Source organism: Lineus longissimus, chromosome 11 (genome assembly GCF_910592395.1).
Source record: "Lineus longissimus chromosome 11, tnLinLong1.2, whole genome shotgun sequence".
Taxonomy (NCBI): Eukaryota; Metazoa; Nemertea; class Pilidiophora; order Heteronemertea; family Lineidae; genus Lineus; species Lineus longissimus.
Window position 1 is genome coordinate 4,904,757 of NC_088318.1, and position 11,106 is coordinate 4,915,862.

General features: G+C 41.5%; 1 protein-coding gene across 1 annotated transcript in view; it reads left to right on the forward strand.

Moving 5' to 3' along the window:
* Nucleotides 1–10,833, forward strand: part of LOC135495388 (uncharacterized) — an 82,716-nt gene extending 71,883 nt beyond the window's left edge. Inside the window, exon 2 of the mRNA XM_064783941.1 lies at nt 4,144–10,833. Coding sequence (XP_064640011.1) covers nt 4,144–7,856 — 3,713 coding nt within the window. The 3' untranslated portion in view covers nt 7,857–10,833. The remainder of the gene's footprint in view (nt 1–4,143) is intronic.
* Nucleotides 10,834–11,106: the final 273 nt, after the last annotated feature.

The following is an 11,106-nucleotide window of genomic DNA, read 5'->3' on the forward strand; positions in this document are numbered from 1 at the left end:
GAATCTTACGATGTATACCTAGAAATGAAAAAAATACATTCATTAAACCATTTGGGGACTTAATAACAGGCCAGTGATTCCTACGTGTGGCCCAGTTAGCCAGTGATGTTAAAAGATTTCATTTGCCAACCACCCATCTTAACTGATTTAAGCTCCTCTGCTGGTACTATCATTGCGAGACTGATATTGATACCACATACACTAGTTTTACTGATCTAAGACCACTACATGAAAGTACTATGACACAAACACCATGCTGGAACCTCACGTCATGACTAACGGACAGCATGGTTAGTGCCAACCCACTGTCTAACCATATTCATCATGTAAAACAGCATCGGTTGACCATGTGCCAAATCTCTGGTCTCTTGATTATTCAGAGACTAGAAAGAGTCTTAGAAACTAGGTGAAACTAGAATGCATTTCTTACTCATGCACAGACAGCTTGATATCAAGTATTTCTCCTCTTTTGTTGACTGCACTTGGCTTTGGCAGAACACTCGATCATCGAGACAGCGGGTCTAGTCATGGCATTTGCATCTCAAAAAATCTCCTTCACGTTAGCATTTCAGTATACCACACCGGTCCAATAATTCATATATTTACTCTTTGTGCATAGTGGATGGAGGAAGGTTTGTTCCAGAGCAGTTGTCCATCTTAAGGCACCTTAAGATATGGTGTAAGTCCATAGGCTACAGGCAGAGAGAAGATCTTTCAGTCTGTCATTGGGAATGCCATTTGAGGTGAAATTTGAGGGCAGGGCAGATCCCTCCCTAACTTCCTGCAATAATTTGTAAATTTGCAAAATTGATCAGGTCACTAATTGCACCTCACTAGTCACTAATCGCAAAGTAGTGTGCATACTCAAACATTCAGAATCTAGTTCGCAGGATACATTTCCCTGCGAGCCTTTGAAATGATTGGCAGCTGATGAGACAAGGGTTAATATGGTATGTGTACAACCCTACTCCATATGTATAACTCTAACTGGGCAAATACTGCGGCAGCTTCAATCAACTCACACTCACACTCCTTCTACCCATGTCAGGTTTGAGGGACTCTCCCCATCAACACGTCTAACTCCATTCTACTGCTCTAATATCAAATATTCGAGTCCACTTAGCGTCAAATTGACGATCTTGTAACTACACAAGTATGACATAAAGTTGTTGTCAATTTTTACATCAGAAATTGTTTCTGCCATCTTGACATGAAAAGGACGTCATTTTGATGTAGAGTTGACACGTTATTGACGTCTAGTGGCCCCAGTCATCTGATTAAATGAAGCACTGACACTCCGTGACGAAACACACAAAAGCGCCTGTATTAGTTTTTCCCACTTCATCCGAAAGTGAAGTTTCAAAATTGCACTATTGGAATATGTTTCGTATTCTCAATTTTTCGCGGTGTTTACACATACTGAACTTGACATGAATCGACTCGCGCTGTCAGAATTCTGACTTCACGTTACACCAGTTCTGAGTAGGATCTAACGCACAACCTACTCAATGATAATTTGTTTGACATAAGTCATTATCGGCGTGGTTAAATTTTGATCAGCTGTAGTGGTGGATGATATGAAATGACTAAAATGAGATTTCTCGTGTCAATAGTGGGTTCTTTTGAAAAAGACTCTGACGGCTTTGCTGGAGAAAAGAGATTTGGTGATAACTTCCTCAGAGGGAATGGTTGATGAAAAGCAACTGGAACCGGTAGATAATTTCAACCACCAAATCTCCACACCCTCAAAAATACAATACTTTTGGCAGATATCTTGAAATTCCTTGCAAATTTCCAAATCAAAGATTTTTTTTCTGCAATTTTTATTTTGCAGATCAACGTGATTTGCAAATTCTGTGAAAATGAATAAGTAACGTGTATCATCAGAATATTGGTGATAGGTCAATGAACCTGCCTTTGCTCTCATGACTATTCAAATATGGGGAAAACACTCGACACTTATTCATTAACCATGTTTTGCTTCTTTGATGATGCTTCTTCAGGATTTTTACTAAGGAGATATACTGACACGACTGTCACTTGGCCAAAAACCCAAGGTTTGATGAGGTCATCCCCATATCACCCTCACCCTACCTAAATCATGAATATCACAAAGCTGTTTGTCTTACTTCCGGACAGCATAAGACACCGGGGATTAAAACGACCTCTTGAAGTAGCCAAGTCATTTATTTCCATGGTTTGTACCCACTCAATTGGTCTAACGTGCAAAAACTCGGAGGCTGCCGAAGATTGATTCCTGGGTTCAGAGCAAACGCTTCTTGTCAATGTCTGACATTGCCCGAGTAATTTATAAATGACATTCTTAACCTGAAGGGCAGTTGATGCATCGCTTCTGTCGCTGGTCGAGTTTTACCAATTTGTGTTGTGGCGTGGTCGGAATTAATCATCGGGGCTTTTCTTGGTCCGAGGCCAGTACACTTATATATCAATCATTCTCATAGAATTGGACTGGTGTGTTGTTTTAGAAAGAAAATTATCTCTATCTTCCTTGCCTCAGTGGCAAGCTCGCACAGGTTACAAATTTACCTTCGATCTTCTGCTTCTCTCGGCAAAGGCACCCAATGACAGTTAAGGTCAGTTTGACATCAGTTTGCAATCAGAGTAAAATGATTTGCCCAAGGTGGATTTTCCCTCCTTTCACATTTCTCATGGTGGGTCAAAGTTATATGCAAGTCTTGATGGGAGTGAATTGGCCACAACTGATAATCATAACCCCAGAAACACTAACTGACATTTGTATGTTTTCCTCAAAGTTTAAACTATAATATGTTCGGATGGGAAAAAAAGAACAATTTATTGCCATGATTAGAATATGCTAATGCATTTCGGCTGAAAGTGGCATGAAAAATCTTTGTGATGAATGTTTTGCAGAAATTTGACACATAATGTTGATAGATTCGAATTTCAACTCAAAAGTTTTCAGTCCCTTTGGGATCAACAGTTGTCTGTCTTGAGCAACAAACAATGAAAGAAATTTTCACGAATTTACGATATGCCTTCTCTTCCCGATGACTGTCTTCCAATGCTGAATCCAACCCTGTCCCTCTGCCTATCGCTGGTTCAAACTGATTGACACTAATTGATAGTTGTGTACCCACGACAGCCAGATTGACATTGACTGACACATAGATTGAATCTGAAGAACTCGTCTGGATTTATTGATCCAAAATTGATTGTTTCTCGCTGTAAAAACCTTTTCGAACATTAGCTTTTTGAAGTCGATGTTTAAATTTATGGAAATGGATCCAAAATTCAGTGAATCTTGCTTATACCAGTAGAAACTCTCTATTAAGGACATCCTTTATGCTGTCCTTGAGGGGTGTTCTGATCACAGAGGTCAAATTCAATGAAAATTACCAAATCAGTACCAAAGGACGTGTCCTTGATAGAGAGTGTGTCCTTAATAGAGAGGTGGCATGGCCAGAATTGTTGATGATGTGATTGAGGAGATGGGAGTATTGCAACGTTATGCTGCACAATCTTTCATAATATTGTAATGGGCAAAGCGTCGTTCATCATTTTTCTTTTTCTTCAATCATGTTTGCACTAAGGCTTCACCTCTTGTTGGACCCAGGATGCTGAATTTATACTTCTGATTGGGATGCTGAAAAATTTACTTGAGCAAGCAGAGAAAAACCGGCCAGCCAATCTGTTAATAAGCGTATCATAATATTTCAGGTGCCGTCATCCCTTCTTTTATTCCAAAACCATTATAGCAAATGGAAGTTGGTGGAGAAACAAACAGAATGGCTTATATTTCACAGGTTTATTGCAGCGGTGAATTTAGGAGTGACACATAAGCTCACAGACAATTTCATCTGAGAGCAATGATTTTTCATCTCCCAAAGAAGCAAAGAAGCAAAGAACCTATTCTACTTTTAGCCCACAGATGCCCAGAAGAACATATTTGGCACTTATATTTTCCCAAGATCCCACCCAATTCAATTCTTTCCAGGTGGAGATGCCCCCCCCCTCCATCCCAGATTCCTGTGCCGTTCTTAATTTCAGGTGACTTCTTCTTGTTTGGGTATTTATGTTTCATTTGTATATATTTGACTCCAGTACTTCTGAACTTGTATATTCAACTCGGGAACTTATGCATGTTTTTGTTGTATCTTGCAGACTCTGAAGATGGTAAAGTGATCAAGGAAGAGGCTGATGATGAAGGTGATCACGACGGCAGTAGCGAAGATGACGATGACGAAGAGAGTGATGGTGATGACACGCAGCAATCCGATGATGTCAATGACGACAATGTCGCGTCTGATAATGAAATAAAAACCGCTGAGAAAGACAGTGACGTGGTGCAGCCAGAATCTGACGAGGAATTTGGTCTTAAATCTGAAAATAGTGAAGAAAAAGTTGACAATTTTGAAGAAAGTAAAGACGAAATTGATGCTTTAGAGAGTATAACAAAAAACATTGAGAATTTTGAAAAAAATATGCATGATTCTGATGAGAACGATTCTAATATTCGGACTAAATCAGATACTTATGCAAACATGTTAGTGACATCGACTCCTAGTGTTGATCTTGCTCAGCCAATGAAACGAAAGTGCTCGTTTGAGATGGAAAGGAGTGTGGAGCACGACCTGTTGAGAAACAATTATCCTTCCTCTCATGAAACTGTGATGGATTTAAGTGCCAAAAGACCAAAGTTAGAGCATTCCTCTAGTGATGTGTCACAGTCATCGCATAAACCTAATACATATCATAGTAGTTCAAGAAACAGTAGCATTGATCCGAGTCAGCCTTTGGACTTGTCACAAAAATCGTCGAGGAAGGCAACTCCAGAAAGTAAGGGCAGCACCACCTCAATTCCACTGCGGAATAGCCATCATGAACATCGGAATCACCGGAGGGAGTCGCGCAGTCCCTATCACAATTCACGGAATAATTCACGGGAATCTCGGAGTAGCTATCAAGATTCTCGGAATAGTCACCGTGAGCATGATACGCATGGTACCGCAATATCACCATCTTTAGCAAGCCTGCAGCAGAAATTTGGTAGCAACTTGGGCTACTGGTACAACGGTTGTTACCCGCAATTTCCTCATATGAACTACGTGTTCTCGCATTTGAAAATACCAAGTCAGTACGATGTAATGCAGTACGATAAACGGTCACTAGAGGGCTGGTATGGCAAAATAATGCCCTCTATTACTCATCCTGTGAGTCGACAAACACAGATTCTGAAACCTGCTCTTCCCTCGGCCGCCCCTCGTCCAGTTTCGAACGCTAGTGGAGTTCGACGATCACCATCATCAGTGACATCGACAGCGTCCTCTAGTCGGCCAAGTGCCAGTCTCCCAATATCAAAACCACCTATGGATATTCCTATTTTTTCAGACACTAAAACTGCCTTAAAGGGTAACTGCACTGATTATAAATGCGACTGTAGCAAAGCCTACAGCTCGTTATATGAATTAAGTGTTCACATGCAGGATACTGGTCACATGCCGAGAAATACTAAAATCGGCCCCTCAGGTGATTATCCGAAATTAGTCCGTGGGCAGGACATGTGGTTAAATAGTGGGTCTGAGCAGACGAAACAGATTCTACGGTGCATGCAGTGTGGTGAGTCGTTCAAAAGTTTGCCAGAGTTGACAGTCCATATGATGAAAACGCAGCACTATGCGGATATATTTAGCTCTGCGCATCGTAAACTTCACAAGTGCACAACCTTCTTTGAGAAGGAGAATGATACGAAGTCCGTTTTTAAGTGCCGAGTTTGTGATACGGAGTATGATTCTTTGGACGGGTTGGCCAATCACATGGTTGAGTCAAAACACCATAAAAAGCAAGGCTGGCGGTTCCAGAACAGCTCCAATGGTTCCTCTGCTCGACCAAAGGTGGAGACATCTGACAACACAGACGGACTGAATCGAAAGTCTATCAAAAGGGAACAGATTTCAAAGGAGGATAGTCCAAAACCCATAACGAGCATTAAACGTGAAATTATAGACAATGATGTTTTGTGTGAAAAAAGATACACTGCTGGTAAAGATGAAAAAGGCCTTAACAATTCACTGCTGTTTGACGGGGATAAAAATGGCGACATTAACCATAATGATACGTCGTCGGAAATATCCGATGACGAGGTCGGAAATTTGTTGCAACCCTGCAAGGAGGAGGTGAAGGATGCTATTATAAAAGAGTTTATTGCAAGCGGGCATTCTACTCCTTCAGATCTTGATGAAGACATGGCGACGATTCGATGTGAGAACTGCTTGGAACGCATTCACACTGACGAGTTTGTTGAGCATGTGCGAGTTTGTATCAGTAAGAAGTCGCAATCTGAAGTGATTGGGAAGTTGAAAGCCAAATTGACGGCAAGGTCAAGGTCATGTAGCGATGGTGACGATGAGTGTTTATCTGACGATGACGACGAAAAAGACAAAAGCCGAATTGATGAGAATCTGTTGATGAATGGTAGCCACAATGTTGTTAAGTCTTTGCGAAAGTCTCTAGATGAATCAAAGGACATTTCGCCTTTAACAGGTAAGCTACCGAAGTCGAAGCAAGAGCCTGGCTCTGCTTTGAAAGCCATGGAACATTTCATAGATAACTTTAACGAGAAACGTTTGACGAAATCACGTCATGGAATGAAAGCGCGGTCGCTGCTGTACAACGTTCCCAACGTCTGTAACTACCCTAGCATATCACCTCTAGTTGGTAATAATAATTACATTGACTCCAGTCGGTTCCTTAACCATGAGACGAAACCTTCTGTGAGGAATGAGGAGCGGAGAAAAAATGGTTCAGATACTGAGGATAGGGGGCGATCTCCTCGAGGCACGAGTCCTCCCAATGTGCAAAACTTTTCTCCAAAGTATGAGAGGATGATTGAGAATGAAAACGGAGGAGGTGCACTGCATAGTCTGTATAAATTCGCCTCAATGGATCCAAGGAAAGTTGCACCGAAACTACGAGCCAAATTAGACCAAAAGCCGGACTTGTTGCAGACAGGATCGGATAATCCTATCACACATTCACCTCAACCTATTCGCCTTTCTCCCACTCCAACCAAAGTTCTTGACACTAACGAGCCTGTTAAGCGATCAGAGAGATCCAGGGATACACCAGAGAGAGCAAAAAATCACCATTCTCCTGTGAGAGAAATTGACAGAACTGTCAGCAGAGATTCAGATGGTCCGAGGCAGGATTTAACTGGCAAGGCTGATTGTGATCGTCTGCGCGATTCCCCATCTCCTGGCTCTGGGAAGAATCAGTATCTACGTGTTGAGCCCGAGAGCCCTTCGGACTCCAAGAGCAACGGATCAGCCTTAGACTCATTGAAAGGCCTTGTCGTAAAACATATGGAAAAGGGCGAACATCCTTTGAACAGTTTACAAAAGCTGATAAACTCAACCGACGGGAATCATGGACCAACAATTACATCGCTACAGAGTAAATTAGTGCAGAATGGTCCAGTGTGGTATTCCATGTCAAACTCTGTGTTCTCACCTAATAAGCTGCTTAGTCCGCACAGTAGGTCTGGCAGCCCTGTCCCAGAGCGTGGTGTAGGGGGACCCGGCGCTATGGATCTCACACCGGGGGCTCACACAAACAGTGATCATGGTTCTCATAGTTCAGACTCGGACGAGGAAACAAAACCTAGCGACCTGAAGTGTGATTTTTGCGGAAAAGTCTTCTCAAGTAAAGGTGGTTGTCGATATCACCGGAGTAAGTGTCCTCAGAATGTGCCACGTGGAATGGGTGGTCGAGAGGCCCGGATTGTACGGACGCCATATATGTATATGCCTCCCGAACATACAAATAAATTCTCAAAATATTACGAGATGGCCAGGGAACTTGCCAACAAGTCTAAATGACGTCAGGAGCAGGCTGCGTTGGACACCTAGAGGGGTCAGATCTTGCATAGGGTTCTGAGATCCAGCAACGAAGAGTCATTTGAGAATATCACAGAACCATCATCAGTTTAAAAATTTCTCAGGGATTGCAAAATTGCTTTCAAAGAAGTTACTCCTAAAGTATGAAGAAACCTTTTGTTAACTCTTTGGGAAAAAATATTTGAGGCTAGATTTAGAGTGTAAACAGAAAATGTTTCTAGTGAGAAAAAAAGTTAGGTCCAAGGATATACATGTAATGCATTTGCCTTTGATGTAGTTTCATATTTGCTCTTCCTGGACCCTAGTGCTGATGACACATCTGTAACACTCCTCTCTGACATCTAACCAGATTTTGAAATATCAGTGAATCTTCCATGTTTTCATTTGATTTTCATGCATTTATTAATGTACTTTCTTTGTCTTGTAAATTTTTCTCAATCTCCAGGCAGCATCCGGGGCCATACTTTTGTACATAGTTTTACATTGTTACGGAGCAAAGTTTGGAGCCTGACTGTTACAAACTTGCTTGCCGATATCTGCATTTAGAAGAATTGAATTTCATGTATTGGTAAAGTTGAATCTCTTCATGTTTACAAACCTTTACGACCACAGCGGGAAAGGTATCAGTTTACCTTTGCATTACAAAATAAACCAGACCTTCGCATAGTGTAGGATGAGGTGTAATAGAAATTGAATAAAATTAATCTCCACAGGCCTTTACACTCCTTAAAATGAACTGTTCTACTTCTTTAGTGTTATATTTGCTCTCGAGGTAAGCACATATTTTTATGAGGTAAACCAATACCTTTAGTGGCCAACAATGAATATGATTTGGGTTTGCTGCTGCCTACTTTTCTTCATCTTGACCAGTTGTATATTATTATCAAATTTAGGGCCAGCAATCAGTCATCCTATCTACTAATAGTCAGAAGGACTACCCTGTTCAAATACGTATAATTTATAAATTTGAAATTTGAAAAAGTCAAAACACGTTTTAGCAAATTTGCCTCCTTGATACCTGCAATACAGCAATGTTTATTTCTATTTACCAGTGCCACGAGTAAAAACAATGAACAAGAATGATGGGTGCGAGCCTTTAAAGCCAAAATCTTTGCTCCAGGTCTTTTGTCCGTACGCCCAATTACTTGCTCATTTCAAATCTGTGTGTATGAATATCTCTATTGTGAATTGACTGTAAATAAGAAAATATTTATTAAGTGGAATGTTGAGGTGTTTTCGGGACTTAAAGGGACAACTTGGCCAGAAGATATGTTGGTTTTCCACACAAAGACGGCTTCCGGGAGGCCATCAACTTCTCAAAACAGGATCATTGCAAAAACGACAGCAGTAAACATGAAACAGGGCCAGAACTTCACCAGCCATGTCCAAAACTGCCTCGCAACACTGGCGAAAACCATCAGTGTGATACCACAGGTGGCGGCGCATGGTGGCAAGCAGGGGTATTATCCTCCTGGCCAGGTAAATACCACGCCCAAGTTGTCCCTTTGAGGAGGATCAACAGCTCCAGAAAGTGCCTGCACTAATGAAATTTACAAAGTTTGTCTACCGAGGGCAGTACTTGGATGTATCAGAAAATGTACACAGACCTTCTGCCAAATGTTTTTGCACACATTCCAGTGTACATTTGCAGCGCCCTCTGCATGGGAACACTGTAAACTACATTAAATAAAACGCTCAGAAAAATTTCGCTGTTAACTGGTAATTGCTTGAGTCTGTATTAGTAGGTAACAGAGACTGATGTTCTAGCAGAACTGATTGGAAGCAGGTAATTATGATAAATTGGCTTTCACTCAGTGTGCTGCCAAACGAATATTGGTGAAATTAAAGGGATAGTCATGATGGCTGTGTTTATGTTGCTAGTGGCCAAATTTTGACTGAGGTTTGTGATGGGGCCAAATGCCCTCCTTGCAACAGTGATATCAACAAATTCTACTGTGGCATGAGATATGTTGTTTTCTCTTATAAACATGGCTTCCATTAGGACCATGACTTCTCCAAGCAAGATTAGTGAAAAATATTGAACTGTAATAAACAGAGCACGACAATGGATTGTAGCCTTAGGCCTACCTGAAATTCACTGGGTCTGCCTAAAACCACCAAGCAACAGAAGAAAAAATCCTTATCCAAAATCAGTATTAGTGTAACACTACATTTGGTAACACTACATTTGGTAACACTACATTTGGTAACACTACATTTGGTAACACTACATTTGGTAACACTACATTTGGTGGCACATGGTGGCACATGGTGGCATGCTGGGGTATTATCCTCCAGACCACCTAAATCCCATGCCCAAGTTGTCCCAAAGAGGCAAGGTGACCTAAAAAAAACAACTACAGTCATCACAACTGAAAAACATGGTGTTTATTTGGTTTCAACCCTCCTGTGGTTTGACAATAGGCAAAAGCTCGTGGGTCCAAAATGTGCAGCAAGCAGTGGCGTGTAAGGGAACAGGGTCCTGTTTGAATTGGTGATGAAAAGAATCCTCGTACAATCAGAACAGTGTATTGGGATGGGAGAGACGCCTATTGATGATGTTGATTATCTTCATCTGGCCCACTTGGCTAATATTGCCAATGGTCCCCGTTTAAAACTTGAAAAGAGACTTGACTTGGCCTTAGCAGGAAGGACTAAATCAACAGCAATATTATGAGATGATAACTTGATTCCATAAAACCCAACCACGATTCTTTTTCATTAGGATGTTTGCCTTTGATGTGTATTGACTGACAAGCTCGCCTACGCTGTCGGCCTGTGACTGCCCATACCAACCAACTAATATATGGGCATCCCCAACGGGTGCATTTCAGCCAATTGCAGAGCCCAATTCATCACAATTATTTCCTCGCGATCAAAAATGCTAGTGTGTGCAGGGCTTCGATGGCTGCTAAGGCAGTATGTCACATGATATAAACACATAAATCAATTGCCTAGATTAAGCATCCATCATGGCTGAACGGGGAATTTATGTCCCAACATGGGAAGGGGGGCTCCAAAGTTGAAGCACAGTTGGACTGTCGATGCAGCAGAAAGATCTGGAAATTTGGATTAATATCCAATGGATTTCATTAAAAGATCTCTCAAAAACCTAGTGCAACCCATCTCGTTTACACATGTTTACATCTAGCTGATCACTTTTTTCTGAACCACCCTGTCCAGCAAACGTTCATGGGACAATTGACGTGATGCCCCCCTTCAGCTGTCAGTA